Source organism: Moschus berezovskii, chromosome 21, assembly GCF_049115385.1.
Source record: "Moschus berezovskii isolate FMDL1 chromosome 21, NW_MosBer_1.0, whole genome shotgun sequence".
Taxonomy (NCBI): domain Eukaryota; kingdom Metazoa; phylum Chordata; class Mammalia; order Artiodactyla; family Moschidae; genus Moschus; species Moschus berezovskii.
In genome coordinates, this window is record NC_142480.1 from 12004150 (window position 1) to 12021572 (window position 17423).

At 37.2% G+C, this 17423-nt stretch overlaps 1 protein-coding gene across 3 annotated transcripts in view; it reads right to left on the reverse strand.

The window, feature by feature from the left end:
* UNC79 (unc-79 subunit of NALCN channel complex) overlaps positions 1–17066 on the reverse strand; it is a 222807-nt gene extending 205741 nt beyond the window's left edge. The window contains exons 1-4 of one of the 3 annotated variants that reach the window (XM_055417627.2): positions 16964–17066; positions 15961–16081; positions 7009–7313; positions 2881–3051 (exon numbers count right to left, since the gene is read on the reverse strand). In XM_055417627.2, the coding sequence (XP_055273602.2) occupies positions 2881–3051; positions 7009–7313; positions 15961–16081; positions 16964–17066 (700 nt within the window). Of the gene's footprint in view, positions 1–2880; positions 3052–7008; positions 7314–15960; positions 16082–16963 lie in introns of those variants that run through there. The other 2 variants (XM_088829774.1, XM_088829773.1) reach the window with 2 other exon arrangements.
* Between the last annotated feature and the right edge of the window lie 357 nt (positions 17067–17423).

Below are 17423 nucleotides of genomic sequence, written 5' to 3' on the forward strand. Positions count from 1 at the left end.
ATATCTTAATATATATAAATATATATGTGTGTGTGTATACAATAATGTATATACATTTGTATATACAATATATGCACATATATATACAAGATATATATTTACCAATATATATCTTAATCTATATACAAGGCATGAACAAAAAAGGTTATGTCAAAGAAATCTTTGTAATAAATTACACTTTGCAGCACCTCAAAGGAATTATTTAAAATAAAAGCACAGTATTTGGTTTATTGACAAAAATGGCGTAATAGATTAAACTGATATACATACAGGGCTTTTCAGCTGAAAGAGCTGCAATACCTCATTAGGTCTACTTGAGAGTTCAGACTTTCATCTCCTAAGTCCTTAATGATATAATTATTTAACACCTGAATAACTGTCCGTGTATTACATTTGACCTTGCAAATACCATACCAAAGAGATAAAAGCTTTTTTGTCTTAAAGACTTTATCAAGTACTCAGAAAATGCAATGTCCTTTATCTCAGGTCTGAAATAAAAATATTACCATAGAAATTAAATGCTCCCCTCTAGTTCTGGTCAGAAATTTTGAACACGGAAACAACTTCCCAAAATAAAACCAACATAACATGGATGCAAGCAACAGACACACATTCTCACATCAATTCAGTTTGACATGATTAATCTGGAACCCAATTCCCTCCATCTTTGGATCTGTGTCCTTTTTATCTACTCTGGGAAAAAATAAGGACAAAAGAAACTCTTGAATCATTTAACAGAATTTGGCTCTAAAGGTAAGTACCACAACTTATTCTCAAAGATTTAAGGATGACAAAGATTGGCTACTGTTGAATCCCAGGAATGGTGACAAGAAATGAACCAGTCAAAACTAAGAGACTAAAACCAGAGCAACCAAATAAATGAACCAGATCAGCGATTGCACTGAAGGAAGATACGCCCCTTACATAAAAAAAGATTGATGCTATTTAACCAGAATAATTAAGCTAGAAATAACCTTAGAGATGGAACATTTTTTCTAAACCTCTTCTTCACAGTTAAAGAAAAATAGGGTCCCAGAGACAGAAATGATTTGTCCCTACCCTTTAAATAAATACCAAGCTACTTCACTAACAAGCATTACAATTTTCACACAGATTTTATAAACTCAACTTACTATTTTGTTTTCCTCAGTTGCCAAGGCTCACACATTTAAATAAGTAAGGATTCCAAAGTGACTACAGGCTATGTTTAGAGTACATTTCTAATCAAGTAGAAACTAATAATCTAGGATGAAGAAACAAGTTGCCAGTTGTCAGATGCTCAGTCACTCCCAAGTATAACCCCAAGGGCCTGATATATGTAGTACTTCTTCCCAAATTATTATTTCTAAGAAGGAAGGATATAGTGAGTTACACTCAGAAAGATACAGACCCACCTGCTATTCTTTTCTTTTTAAAGTCTCTATAGACTTAAGTTTAACTGTCCACATACTTCTAAAAAAAAATACAACTACACAATTCTAAGGCTGTATCCATGAGTACTTGTCAACAGACTTCCACAGAATGAAAACGGAGAACTAAATTAAATAGTCTAAAACAGAATTAAATATTCTATTACTTGGACAGTATAATCAGTCTGCTCATCTTTAATAGCTATATAATTTAAGCAGAAGTTAGACTCTGTTTTAAAGACATGAAAATTACAATTCCACAGCTAAAATTAAACTCAAGTGTAAAATAAGTAAATGTGGCTCAAAGGTACATTTGTTTACCAATTGTTATTACAAAGCGACAACTTTAATACAGTCGTTAAGTGCATAACATTAAAACAGTAAAAAAATGATCTCTAGGAATTGAATGTGACCAACACAGGCATTATTATAGAATGAGAGTTGAGAGAGGGAGAGAAGTTAACCAACACTTACTGAACACTAGGCATTATGCCAGCACCCTACCAACGTTCCAGCCAATCATCTCAATTGTCACAAGGACCTTATGAGGCAGTATTATCACTACTCTCACTTTACAAACAGAAAGGTTAGGTGACTTGCCTAAGCTCATACAGCCAGTTGGTAGCATAGCTGTGATTTGAATCTACATCTGTTTGATTTCTAAACCCATAATCTTTCCAGATTATCCACTGAATCATAGATTAACTAATCACCTATTTCTTTAAAAAATACTTTAGAAGGATTTTGATCATAAAAATCACAACTCAACTTCTTTTTTTCTCTCTGTTATCACATCTGGATAACAAGCCCACAGAATTAAGTTTATAAAAATGAAGCAGAATTCAAATTGAATCCATGTTCATAATAGTACCTGGCACATGAGTCAAAAGCTTTTGCTTTTTTCAAAGTGTTCTCATAAACTTTGACTCACTTTGTCATCACAACACTCTTGCGAGGGAAAGCTGATACTATCATCATCCTGGAGATGAGGTTTAACTATATGAGCTGCCCAATCTCACAGAGCAGATTACAGACAGAAGTGAGACTACAGAATATCTGGATACCCTGACTCTATCCATTGTTCTTCCCAGCACACCCTGCTGCCTTCAGATGCAAAAGAATTTCTACGTCCCAGACAATATTTTGCTCCATCTTTTTTCCTAAAGCTGCAAAAAATACTCTAATTTATATGTAGGAAATGTAGACTGTGCTTTGACTCGTTTTTTCTTCCTATCCTATAAGATCAAACTATGTGCATAAAATAATTCTAAGGTATTATTGTCTTTTCATGTCTTTGATGTTAACCATACTATTCATGCTAAGTGACTGAATTTTAATCAAAGCACATGTATGCAGCAGTGATTATATTATAATCTTGAAAATCTACAAACCTAAAACAGCAAAAGCAATTTCCATTCATTCATCATACAACACATAAAAATAATCTAGTATTAGGTAAGATTGAACTTACGTATAGCCATTGGTAGAAAAGATGTGCTAAGATATTCAATAATATCCTTGTGCAGAAACGGAGGAAAGGTAGCTAAGGTTGATATCATCGTGTAGGGCAAAGTACTCAGAATATCATCATTGAGAAAGGGGAGCAAACATGTAGTTGTATAAAAGATTGACTGTCCAAGGTCTACAAAACAAAATCAAGTAATCAGTCATTGAATATCCTGCATTTAACAACACTTTACATTTTAAGCTTTTATGAACTGGTTTAAATTATAAGCAACTATCACTCCCTTCTTTTTAGAGTTCTATACAGTACCTGCACAGTATTTGATGAATGATAGAATTAAAAAATATAAATACAGTTGACTTGTGAACAACACAGGTTTGAACTGTGTTGGGTCTATTTTTGTAAATGGATTTTTTTTTCAATAATTATAGTATCTGTAGCTCAGATGGGAAAGAATCCACCTGCAATGTAGGGCACTTGGGTTCAAACCTTGGGTCGGGAAGATCCCCGGAGGAAGGAATGGATACCGACTCCAGTATTCTCGCCTAGAGAATTCCATGAACAGAGGAGCCTGGGGGGCTACAGTTCCATGGGGTTGCAAAGAGTCAGACGCAACCAAGCAACTAACACTTTTGACTATTTTTTCATCTTCATTTTACAGATCTTTAAACTAAGTGTAGGAGGAAGTTTGTAGTCAATTAGAGATCACAACATATGGAACCCAAAGAAACAGGATTTGAGTCTTGAGTCTATCCAAACCATTTAAGCTCCCAGCCCTTGGGTGAGTTATTTATCAAATCTTTTGTTTTTGAGGCAAAAACAGCAGCAGAGATTCCTGATTTTTTACCGTTTGCGGGGTGAGGGTGGGGGAAGGTGGTCAGTGCCTCTAATTCCTTGAGTTATTCAAAGGTCACCCATATCGATGACATGAGCTTTTTCTCAACACTTTATCCATCTTCAGTCATATTACTCCCTGATTTCATAAATCAAAAGCACTTTCACGTGATAACGAATCCTGAAATCCCTCCAGCATTCTTACCTCCATTACATTTTATACAAGATAACCGTGGCACAAAGATGTTAAATTATTTTCTCACGGGAAGTTTCAGAAAACTCAAGGGCAAGGCTGGAAATAAAACCAGGCTATTTCTGCTCCATCAACTGAACAATCTTCCTACATCTGAAGTCTCAGGCAATGAGGTAATTGGCATCTTCCAGCACAGTGGCAGATTCAAGATACACCAAGGAAAGGAAGCTGTAAACTAATACCGCACGACCCTGTGCATTTAGTTATCAAATATCACAGAAGGACGTGCCCCCTAGTAGTAATGCTTCTATCAACATTTGTAAGTGATAGGAACAATACCTACCTCACTTCATTAGGGCTGTTAGGAGGTTTAAATGAACAAAACATAAAGTACCTAACATAGCACACAATGTGTGCTCCACAAGTACCAGCCATTACTATGAATATGAATATTGTTTCTATTATTATTACCTGCACAAGGAGTAAAAATAGAAGACATTCAAAAATCATAACTATTTAGCTTTAGAATGGAAGTAGAAAAAATCACATCACACTGAGTATATGAGTATATATTTTCAGATTTCTGCATCTCACGTCATCAGCCAAAAGTCTTGACAATGAAAACTTTGATTATTTTCATATCCTTTATAAAAGAAATTATTAGATTTCTTTGTCTGGTAGCAGACTGAGCTTCTTAGTGCTATTCTGATTGCTATTTTGATGTTATTTCTGATTATCATTAGAATTAATTTGCACCCTCGACTGACAGCAGAGAGACACACTGCACACTGGGAGGTGAGGGTCAGTCGACCTTGGGCTCAAACGGATGAAAAAAGAAAATTCACAAGTGTTTTGCTAAGAATTGATTGCGGCTATGCACAACAGACACCTCAGCTGCATGTTAGCCCAGTTACAGAACACGGGCACAGAAAGGAGCCTGAAGCCCCCCGGAATAATTTTCATATGAGGAGGCTGAGGCCTGAGAATGGAAGTGTTTGCCCAAGATCACGGGAGAGTAAGCAGCTGAACCACAACAGAAATGCAGTTCTGCTGGGGACACTACACTGGCCCACATGAGGACACAGCCTCCAGCCCTGAAGGCAAGGGTTCTCCAACTCAGGGAACAGAAAAGCCACCCAGAGAGCTACTTAAAATTTTAGATCCTCAGGACCCACCCCTCAGTCATTCGTGTTCAAAAGGTTCAGGTCGGGAACCAGAATTCCCTGCTTCCAGCTTCCTTGGAAATTCTGATGTTGTTCACATCGACCAAAGCAGTGTTGTACTGTTTTATGAACTTCTAAGGGATGGACTAGTGAGTTTTTCCTACCTTCTAAGATCTGTTACGCAGAATAAGAACACAGCCCATAGATAACAAGAAAGAGCAAGGTCACAAAAAAGCTGTGCATATAAGAGTAAAAACATAAATCATCTTCCCTGAAATTGTCACAATTTACACATGAATTGCAGTTAGATGGGCTGTAAGATACCAAACAGAATGCTTTTATCTTAATCAAGCAGCCCTAACAAGTGGCCCATCCCAGGGTCAGAGAGGCAGTCACACTGGCAAGTTCATCACCACAGTAAGCTCCAGCAATATTATATTCAGAGAGACATCACCTTAAAGTTCTCAGCTGGGATAGGATCACAACAAAAGTGACTAGGCTTAAAACAGCAGCAAAATTGTACAATAAACAAACTCACAAGTTTCTACATTTTTTTATATTCACTGTAATACAGAACGCAAATATAAAAAATCAATAATCATTTCACCATTTTTTTAAAAGCAGATTTTAAATGTTTGTTTAAGAACACATCTTACTAAATAAACCATTGAGCATTCTCTTAGGAGGGTTAGCCATAACTAAAAGACAAAATAACCCCCACCGCCACCAACCCATTTCCCGAATTTCAACTTTTTGTGCAGTCAAACTTTAGTTATCATACCTCCATGGACCAAATTATCAGTGCTTTTAAAGTTAAGACAACTGATGTATTAAAAGCTCATTTGCTAAAAAAAAAAAAAAATCCTTTTTTCTCCCACATATAATACAGTAAGTCCCCTACATACAAACTTTCAGGTTACAAATTTTCAAATATGTGAATGTGCCCCTGTATGCCAGCTGTGGTACTGTACTACTGTACTTTTCAAGGTACTGTTTAATAAGATTTAAAATGCTTTCTTTATATCTGTGTGTTTGTTTTTTATGTATTATTTATGTGAAAAGTATTATAAACTTATTATAGTACAGCACTATATAGCTATGACTCTGTTAGTTGGGTACCTACATTAACTGTTGGACTTATGATGTGCTCATAGAACATAACTAATTCATATGTAGAGGACTTACTATATTTAATACTTAAGCAGATATTACTGAGCTCCTTTTTATGGGTTAGAAGAATCTGGTAAGCATGCAAGCTAATGAAATTGACTAAAGACTGCAGAAAGGGGAAAAGTCAAGCAAAGAAGCATGCTCTTGGGCTTCTGTCATAAAGCATCACTAATACATGTATAATATATACCATACACAGCATGCATATACTATACACAGCATACAGCACCACTATACACTGTACCATGTGGTCAACATTTTCTAAAAACCACCGATAGTTAAATTTGGAAAAGTTCCTAGAGATTTCTTCTTATCTAGCCTCCTGGGTTAGGAGACAGGAAAAATGAGTCCCAGGGTGACTCTGTGATTTGCTCCCCAAAATTACAGAATTAGTTAGTAGACTTGACCTGTCCTTCAAGCTCCACCTCTTACATTTTTCTGGGGGTGGACTAGTTTTAAAACAACCCCCAAACCATAATTTCAACCAGTCTCCCTGATAAGCAGGTTGCGGTGAATAAGAAAGCTCCTTTTATAGTTTTCCTCCTTTCTCAAGCCCATTGCCTTCAATGCAGACCCACTTGGATAACATCCCTCTGCCCACAAAACAGCAAAAAATGACAGAACAAATGATAGAAACCATAATTAAGTTTCAGTGTAAGAAAGGCTTTAGAGCCACACAAAGACCTTTCAGGCAATGTACTATAGTAACAGCAAGGGTCTCCAGTATCCATAAGCGTACATGTATATTTTCAAAAGTTTTGATTAAATGCTCACCATGTTGGCCATGCTGTAGTAAAGGAACTAGATCCAGGAGAGTCACCAAAGTCACGTAGAGGCCTTGATAGTCCAAAGAAGGGTAGTCTGACAAGTGAGCATCACGACTTTGCAGGCCACGTTCAGAGGGTGCATCTCGCAGGACGCTGTAAAGGAGGGAGCGAGTAACAGTAGGGTTGATGGAACTGACCTGCGGTCTTAGAGATGGGGTGAGTGGGAATGGCACAGGAAAAAGACACATGGTCATGGGCACTGTCAAATTGGAGGCATCTTGGTTTTCCTTCTTCCCTGTGCGGGACAAAATGCTGTTGGGGGGACAAAGAAAAAAAAGAGACAACAAAGACACAAAGAACAGCACATTACATTGAAATGACACTCTAAAACAAATAATAAAACACCAGATACATCCCACATAAGATGCAATTGCCACACCAGCAGCATCTACAAATCTAATGCAGGTCACATATTTTCGTACTCAGAGATACCAATAATGAAAGATTTATTTTGTGGAAGTTGCATTGCATCTCATGTGTTATCTGGTTAGTAAGGAGCAAAAATATAAAAATGCATGTTTCAGTGCCAAACCCATGTTTTACAGTTTATCGATTTGATGAAGGAGGGGGTTTCCTGGAAGGAAAAATCATAGCTTTAACGAGTCAGGGCTTTTATTCCTAATTAAAAGGAGCTTTCAAAGCAAAGGAAGTTTTCAGCAAGACTGTCATAATCAGGTAAGTAAAAACCTGCAAAATATAGGTATGGCACTTGAAGAAACATGTTTTAGCAAAGAATAAACATGTGTGTTTATTAAGAAAGTCTTAAAAATCACATGTTTATTGCATCAAAATAATGTCTATATGTATATTATGATACTGTTTCATGACATTCTGTCAGTATCATTTGAGATAATGAAGTTTAAACAGGCATATGAATTTAGAAATAATACATATTTCTAAAATGTTAGCTAAACTACATTGGAAAAGCTATAAAATAATATAGAGTAGATGGTCCGTAGCATATGTTTGTGAACTAATGATAATGGTTATTTATGTGTGTTTTTTAAATTTTGCATGTTGGGGAGGAAACATTTTATTTTATGAATACGAACAGTGGTTTATTAAATAGTTACCTTCAAAATTCTAAAGATTAAGCAAGCAGTATCTGTCATATAGCTGCACATCATACAATAAGATCTCATATATTTCTGCTGCTACTTACGTTATTATTCAACAAAACTCACTAAAAACTAAAGGAAAGATAATTTACAAAGTTAAAAAATGTTTAATGGGAATAAAAAGAAATTCTTAAAAAAAACTGGCTTTCTTTTAGCATTAATTTTTAAATAAAAACCTTTCAGGAAAAGCAATAAAGCAGAAAAGTTGTTAATTTAAAAATAGAAGAAATGATTGCTTAGGCAAATGTTTAGGTTTTTTAAATTAGGCTATACTATTTAATCATTAAAGACAGTAGCTACACATTATAATGATAATATCTGCTGCACTTACAAAGTGCTTTGATAGAGTATACTTCTATGTTAATCAAAACAGATACCAATTTAAAAATGTTTCATTACATATTTTACACTTATTCTATGTGCATCAAACATTACTACGTTCTTAGTTAATGATATTACATTTACAGTTTTACAGTAGTGTGAAGAATTGGTTAGTGTCAAGCATGCTTGCTATTTCAAATTTACATTTATTTTTATTTATTCTTAGTGCAAAATATGTTACAATGTAAGAAAAATGACTACATGCTTTTTATTTTCCATGTGCCTAATTTACCTCGATTTCCTTTGTCTTCTGTTACCCAATGTCCAGGGAAAAAACAATTAATAATAATAAAAATAATTTCAGAATAGTTATGTTATACTTCTTAGCAATAAGTAGCTTAAGATTTAGAGTAATTTTTTTTTATTTTTAAAGGGATTTAATATACCTTTTTTGTGTGTGATGTATTTAACTCTGTAGTCTTACACTTTACAATGGGATAATATCAACATTCCAGTTACCCCTGTCTGCCTACATCTATCATAAATACAATCAGATTTTCCACTAGATTTTAGATTTTTGTCATAAAACTCAATTACTCCTAAAAGTACCACCTTTAAATGTTAAATTCTTGATAAACCCACTCATCAAAAATCTGTTTTAACCCTATAGGATTTTTCCCACTGAAAATTTCCTTAAAATAACAATGGAAATAAGTCAGAAATATTATTTACCAAACTTCAACCCTAAATCAGCCTACTACCAGCATCCTTCCAAAATTACAAGATGTGGCTCTTACAGAAGTGGCATAAAAAATAGTATTTTGCCTTATAGAATAAAATTAGTTGTACAGCATACATGAACGCTTTTTTTCAAATCAAGTACCTTGTTCTCATCAAACTTTTCCTTGGTGGGGGAAATATAACACATTTTTTTTTCAAATGTACAGTAGTATTTTTCCAAAGTTTGATATAATTTAACAAACACTAGTCACATCAACTTTGGAAGTTCTACATTGATATTTTTCCCTTCCTGTATATGCATGGTTCCCAAAAATGAGAGCAGCACTAACTTCATAATATGCAGGGAGGGAAAAGGTCAGCACTGAAACAGTAAATTTCTCTCTCACTGCCTTTAAATTTAATAAGTAGGTGAGGTTGAGGGAAAAAAATGGCTGAAGATGAGTTATCCATGAAACCAGTTTTAAATTACCATTCATGTTTCAATGTAAGGAAATGCTTTCATTTGTGGAAAAACTTAAGAAGGGCTTATGAATAAATGTACAATGCATTGTGATTTCATGATATTTTGTGAAGTTTACTCAGAAAAAAAAGAAAAAAACTTATTTCCCCAACCAAACTGTCTAACTTGGGAATTATAAAACCATCTTCCCCATCTGAGATTCTTTCCCAGAGGCCTGTACACCCAACCAAAAGAATATTAAGAATTAAGAATGCCCTGCTCAGAAGAGTTTGACCCAGCAGACAACTTTTCACCTTTCCGCTTCACTCTTGAGATCCTCATTATCAAGCATATACTTCCAACATAAGAGAAACCAAGAGAAGAACTCTGTAGTTTGGGGAAAGATGTGAAGTTGCCCTGAGGTATTTATAGCACAGAAAATAAATAAATAAACTTTCTATGCCCAAGAACACTGGAGTGGGTAGCCTATCTCTTCTCCAGCAGATCTTCACGACCCAGGAATTGAACTGGGATCTCCTGAACTGCAGGCGGATTCTTTACCAACCGAGCAATCAGGGAGGCCCAAACTTTCTGTAAGACTATGAATTTTGACATTTGAATTAGATCTATTCACATCACAAAATTTACTGGATCATGCTATATATGCTCTAAAGCTACTCTGTGGATTATAAATCATTCATTTGAAGGTCTATATGTTGTTCCTCGGAGAAGGCAATGGCAACTCACTCCAGTACTCTTGCCTGGAAAATCCCATGGATGGAGGAGCCTGGTAGGCTGCAGTCCATGGGGTCACTAAAAGTCGGACACGACTGAGCGACTTCACATTCACTTTTCACTTTCATGCATTGGAGAAGGAAATGGCAACCCACTCCAGTGTTCTTGCCTGGACAATCCCAGGGGCAGGGGAGCCTGGTGGGCTGCCATCTGTGGGGTCGCACAGTCAGACACGACTGAAGCGACTTAGCAGCAGCAGCAGTAGCATGTTGTTCCTAAACTATTAGATATTAGAATTCAGTTATGATTATTGAACTGAAACTAGAATCCCTTTTAAAGATTTTCTAAAGAGCTGACAGCAAGAGATTGCCCCAAACATAATGATTTTTTTTAAAGATGTGTGCGCTAGCAGCTTGAATGACACCAGAAGAATGATCTAGGGGAAGGAATTCTAAAAGAATATTTGAAATAGGAAGACGAGAAGGAAGCTTTTAAATGCTCTACCAGTCAAAAAGCAAGATCCCTACAGAAGGCCTTAGATGTTTAAAATATGGTCCCAGAGGGCTTCTAATATAAAATGGGCAGATTCTTATGTAGTGATGAGGAGCATTAAACTAGATGAAACTAGTTTCTAAACTAGCTTCTAAAGCTAAAAGCAAACAAAAAAAAACTAAACTCTGAAGTTATGTATAAACTGTGTGTCCATTTCCACACTTAGATCCCTACTGAATTAAAATGAGGACAACTCAACACTCACACAAAATCTTACCCAGGACCCCTGGTCACTGCTAGATTAAGTAAATGCTCTAGAAGAGTTCCTGTGATGGATGAAACTTGAACTAAAGTCAATTCAATTCAACAAAAACTGATTCCCTTCTAAGAAAGGAACATTGCTCCAGGCTTAAGGGCTAGCAAGCTGGGTAATATAGAGGAATTGCCTTCCGCTCCCCTACAGTTTGGGGAACCTCCATGAACTCTAATATGAGTTCAATTATGAACTAAGTGGACCTATGTGGACTGTTCAACTGCTGATATAGTCAATTAGGGTCTGCACATTTCTCCACATATAATCTCTCCTCTCCTATGGATTAAATTAACTGAAGGTAAACATTGAGCTTAATCTCTGCCTTTGAAAATATGTACAAAACTCTACTGAAATCACAGAGAGTTATGTGCACTCATGAATATCAAAGGACTGTTACTCTAAAAATGCAATTCTGATGCTGCTGGAACTTCAGGTTGCATATTTTAACTTCATTGAGAAAACCCAAATAGAAAAACAGAAGGTTACTGTGAGAATTCACCCTTAATGTTTTCTTGTTTCTTATAAAGAATCTGAATTCTAAAAGCAAGAAATATCAAATATTTCTGAATATATGTATTAAATACATAAAATGCAAAGGAAATAACCTTCTTTGTAAGTAGAGAACATTACTGTCAAAGAATCTTGGATACGAAACACTTAGACTGTCTTATTTGTCTTGAACTTTCTAATAGTATAAGTAAAATAAAGAATTTTATAATGATTTTTACATAGGATAATATGTATGATTATTATGGACATATAAACCAACAGTGAAAATGATCATAATTTGGTCTAGTACATAGAATAACAGTTGTAAATTCTGTATTACTGGAAATATTGGGAAGTAAACAAAAGACATGAAAATTTTTTAAAAACTGAGGTTGTATGCAGGTCAAGAAACAATAGAACCAGACATGGAACAACAGACTGGTTCCAAATTGGGAAAGGAGTATGTGAAGGCTGTATATTGTCACCCTGCTTTTTTAACTTATATGCAGAGTACACCATGAGAAATGCCGAACTGGATGAAGCACAAACTGGAATCAAGATTGCGGGGAGAAACATCAACCTCAGATATGTAGATGACACCACCCTTATAGCAGAAAGTGAAGACAAACTAACGAGCCTTTTTGACTAAGCTGAAAGACGAGAATGAAAAAGCTGGCTTAAAACTCAACGTTCAAAAAACTAAGATCATGCATTTGGTCCCGTCACTTCATGGCTAATAGGTGGGGAAACAATGGAAGCAGTGACAGTCTTTATTTTCTTGGGCTCCAAAAATCACTGCAGATGGTGACTGCACCCATGAAATTAAAAGATGCTTGCTCCTTGGAAGAAAACCTATGACCAACCTAAAGTTCCATTTAGTCAAGGCTATAGTTTTTCTAGTAATCATGTATGGATGTGAGAGTTGGACTATAAAGAAAGCTGAGCTCCGAAGAATTGATGCTTTTGAACTGTGGTGCTGGAAAAGACTTTTGAGAGTCCCTCGGACTGCAAAGAGATCCAACCAGTCCATCCTAAAGGAGATCAGTCCCGGGTGTTCATTGGAAGGACTGATGTTGAACTTGCAACTCTAATACTTTGGCCACCTGATGAGAAGAGCCGACTCATTTGAAAAGACCCTGATGCTGGGAAAGATTGAGGGCAGGAGGAGAAGGGGATGACAGAGGATGAGATGGTTGGATGGCATCACCAACTCGATGGACATGGGTTTGGGTGGACTCCGGGAGTTGGTGATGGACAGGGAGACCTGGCGTGCTGCGGTTCATGGGGTCGCAAAGAGTCAGACACGACTGAGCGACTGAACTGAACTGAACTGAATGGATGCCAGCATTCCCAAAGGCCAAACTAAGTTTTTACTAAAAGAAGTACCACTAGAATATGATAGTTAGCAATAATAAGGAGAAGAAGCATAGCCTAACTGTTCAAAGCGTGTACTGAGGCTTAGGAGTCCCAGGGTCAAATCCTGGTTCCAGTGTTCACCAGATATGTAACTTGGAGCAATTTATTTAACCACTATGTCATTATATGTAGAATGGGTATAATAGTATACTTCTTTCATAGAATTATTATGAGGGGTTAAATGAGATGGCATCACCAGCTTGATGGATATGAGTTTGAGTGAACTCCGGGAGTTGGTGATGGACAGGGAGGCCTGGCGTGCTGTGATTCATGGGGTCGCAAAGAGTGGGACACGACTGAGCGACTGAACTGAACTGAAATGAGATGTAAAGTGCTTCAGTTCAGTTCAGTTCAGTCGCTCAGTCATGTCTGACTCTTTGCGACCCCATGAATCACAGCACGCCAGGCCTCCCTGTTCATTACCAACTCCCAGAGTCCACTCAAACTCATGTCCCTCGAGTCGGTGATGCCATACAGCCATCTCATTCTCTGTTGTCCCCTTCTCCTCCTGCCCCCAATCCCTCCCAGCATCAGAGTCTTTTCCAGTGAGTCAACTCTTTGCATGAGGTGGCCAAAGTATTGGAGTTTCAGCTTTAGCATCAGTCCTTCCAAAGAGTACCCAGGACTGATCTCCTTTAGGATGGACTGGTTGGATTTCCTTGCAGTCCAAGGGACTCTCAAGAGTATTCTCCAACACCACAGTTCAAAAGCATCAATTCTTCAGCGATCAGCTTTCTTCACAGTCCAACTCTCACATCCATACATGACCACGGGAAAAACCATAGCCTTGACTAGACGGACCTTTGTTGGCAAAGTAATGTCTCTGCTTTTTAATATGCTGTCTAGGTTGGTCATAACTTTCCTTGCAAGGAGTAAGCGTCTTTTAATTTCATGGCTGCAATCAGCATCCACAGTGATTTTGGAGCCCCAAAGTGCTTAGAACAGTGCTTAACATATAATTACTATTGTGTATTATAATACTGCTGTGATAATAATAGCTATATAAATACAGCTATAATAATAAGAGCTAATGGATTAGTACTACCATTTGTAGTGATTGTTAATGTTGTCTCCCTTTGAGGGACTCAATTTTATCGAATCTTTTTCAATAGCCTCTTGAACAAACTGTTTTAACACCAGCTTCACCATTAAAATGTTACCATCCATGATCATATTCTAATCATCCCTTACTCAAGAAAATGGAATCCTCATGTCTTGCAAAATGACTTCAATATGTTAAATTTCTTAATTTTTTGGCATCATGACTAAGACCTAAGCAGCAAGCTTTGAAGTGCCAACTAGGATGTCACAGTTTCTTTGCAAATGGAATTCAGAATTTGCTTCCTACTGAAAAGTGTCTCTCACTTAGAGAGCTTTCATAATTTGTGATAAAGGAAAGTGTTTCTCATTGAGAACCCTGGCCTCAAAGACAAAAGGAGAATTTAAGAGAACAGAATCAGATGCTTTGGTGCACAACCTTGCCTGATTATTACTGTGAAAACTGAGCTAATTACTACACAGACATTGGAAGAGAAATGTTCTGTAACAAGGTCCTAAACTTACTATGCAAGTAAGAAATCTACAAATCTGATAAACAGAATCCGTTTGACACAGAACAGGGACACTAAGGATTCTAAAGAAGAGACATTTCAAAGAAGAACACAGAGATTGTGGCACTGAAGACTAGAAGCTGACTTGACCTAGTAAGGCTTCTTTCTACAGTGTTCATTCCCACCACCACCCCCACTCCCGCAACCTTCTCAGCCCCCTGTGGCAAAGCCTCGACTGCTGGGAAGTCCAGTGCCATGATGGCCTTTCTGAGATGGTAGTCTTCCCTTAATACATGTCCTACAAAACTTTTGCTCTTAATAGAACTGAAAGAAACATTTCCCAAATCAGATTTGGAGCATGAAGATCATAATAACGAAAGAAACCAAGCCTTAGGATCTAATGGAAAGTGAAATATGCTCTCATCTCTTCGATGTTATGTCCCCAGCAATTAAGTCTTTACCTGGAAGGCTCACCTTTGCCTGCCTGTTTTCCCTAGTATTTCCCCGGCTTCCCTGGTGGCTCAGATGGTAAAGAATCTGCCCACAATGTGGGAGACCTGGTTCTATCCCTGGGTCAGTAGGATCCCCTGGAGGACAGAATGGCAACCCACTCCAGTATCCTTGCCTAGAGAACTGCACGGACAGAGGTGCCTGGCAGGGTACAGTCCACAGGGTCCCAAAAAGTTGGACATGACTAGCCATTGTTGTTTTGTTGTTTCCCTATTAAGAACTGTGAGGCAGATGGGTTCCTCCTGTCCCTATAGTCAAAGCAGACAATAGAAAAGGGGCTGCCATGGTTTTGTTCCTGTCCTTCATGTAGATTGTAAAGCATATTGAACACTTGAAGTGTTACACGGATTAAAAATAATTGTATCATCATAAATTATACTCTGAGAAACAGGAAATACTGCTAATGAACTTAAAATGCTTCATAATTCTGATTTTCTATAAGACCATTAGTGTTTTCTGTTCTTCATTATAAGCAATATAGGTTCTCCTTTTAATTCCACTCTATATTAGTGCCAAACATAACTTTCATCACCATGTGAATCTCTTGAAAAGATGTTCAACTGAGGAAAACAGGCAGTAGCCATTTATTTCACTTAGGCCTCTGATCTCATCTGCTATATACACACCCAGAAAGCTTGAGTTCAGACTCTTCTGGCAGAGCACTAGAAAACATAAAGCCCTTTAAAACTTTCAGTTCAGTAAAAATTTAAGTCCCAATCAATTCAGCAGAACTACCTAATAATTCTTTCAAAGTACAGGATATTTTAAAGCTTACCTTAACAAGGTCTGAGAAAAGTATTTCAGGGTGTTTGCAATATCTGTTCCTGAAGGTACAGGATAAATGTTGTGGAGGACCCGGTTATGATATTCCTGTAAGTACCGGATCTTGGAAGCAACTAGATAAAAGCAAACAAAGAAGAAGAAGAAGAATCATCTTGTAATATGTATTAGGCAGGCAGCACAGGAATTTAATCAGTATCTTAACAAAAATATGTAAATTTTTTACTGGAATTCTATAATGGAGACAGTTATAAAAGCCCTTTAATTACTTGTAATTGTATTCAGCACACAAAATTATTTTTAGTTATCTGGCTTAACATTCTATTCACAAATTAGCCATTACTTTTTATAACTAAGAAAGGCAGTACTCCAAATCATCTTATAATCATCCCCATTAGCCTATTATTAGCAAAATAATAGTGGATATATATCTCTGCCACCAGACAAGTTCTCTCACATTGAAGAAGGTCTCCCACACTGCAGGTGGATTCTTTACCATCTGAGCCACCAGGGAAGCCCATGAATACTGGAGTGGGTAGCCTATCCCTTCTCCAAGGGAACTTCCCAGGAATTGAACTGGGGTCTCCTGCATTGCAGGTGGATTCTTTATCAGCTGAGCTGCCCGGGAAGCCCAAGAATTATACTTAACTAAAACTAGAGAAAACTCAAATGTCTTTGAACAACACTAAAAATCCTAAAACATAGGAAATCTACTGCATAATACCATCAATCGAAACCAGACTTATAACTCAATAAGTGATCATAAAGTGTGTAGCAATGCTTGAACTGTGAGAATTGTTAAAGTAGATTAACATGGTCAGTACTAGTAAGAATACAATAATTGGATGATAATAAATTACAAAAAAGGAATGTCACATTTTTCTTCCAAGGAATTTCATGGATCAGGAGACTTCCTAATAGTTTTCTGAGCTTGGCAGCCCAGATCTTCTCAAGACTCAGGAGGGACTAAATAGGCTTATTTACCCTCCTAGACCTACCTGGAGTCATCAGCATTGTCCATATTCCTGACCTGACCTTTGACCTGGCTGCAGTGAATGGCCCAGTTCTAGTCATTCCTCTTTGCAAATCCCAAGGGGCCATGATGATCAACGTCTCTCAGGTCTCCTCTTCCACAGAGCTCTCAACACTGTCCATTTGTCCTTTCAATCTTTAAGGCTACCCAAGGAGCCTTTTAGGTGGTATGGCTCACTGTCAGCGGTTAACAGAAGACATATCAAGTGCTGGAGAAGCAAGGCCTTGCTGTTCCCAACAGCCCATGGAAACAAGCTCCTGGATGCATTCTAACTGAAATGCTGGCTTAAGCAACTTGAAGAAAGTCAAAATGCTTTTGATAGGCATGGGATGTAGAATCACAGAATGATGAAATAGAACTAGAAGGATCTTAGAGATGTTTGCCCGTAACCATGTTAAAGGTGGGAAAACAAGGCACATTGGTAG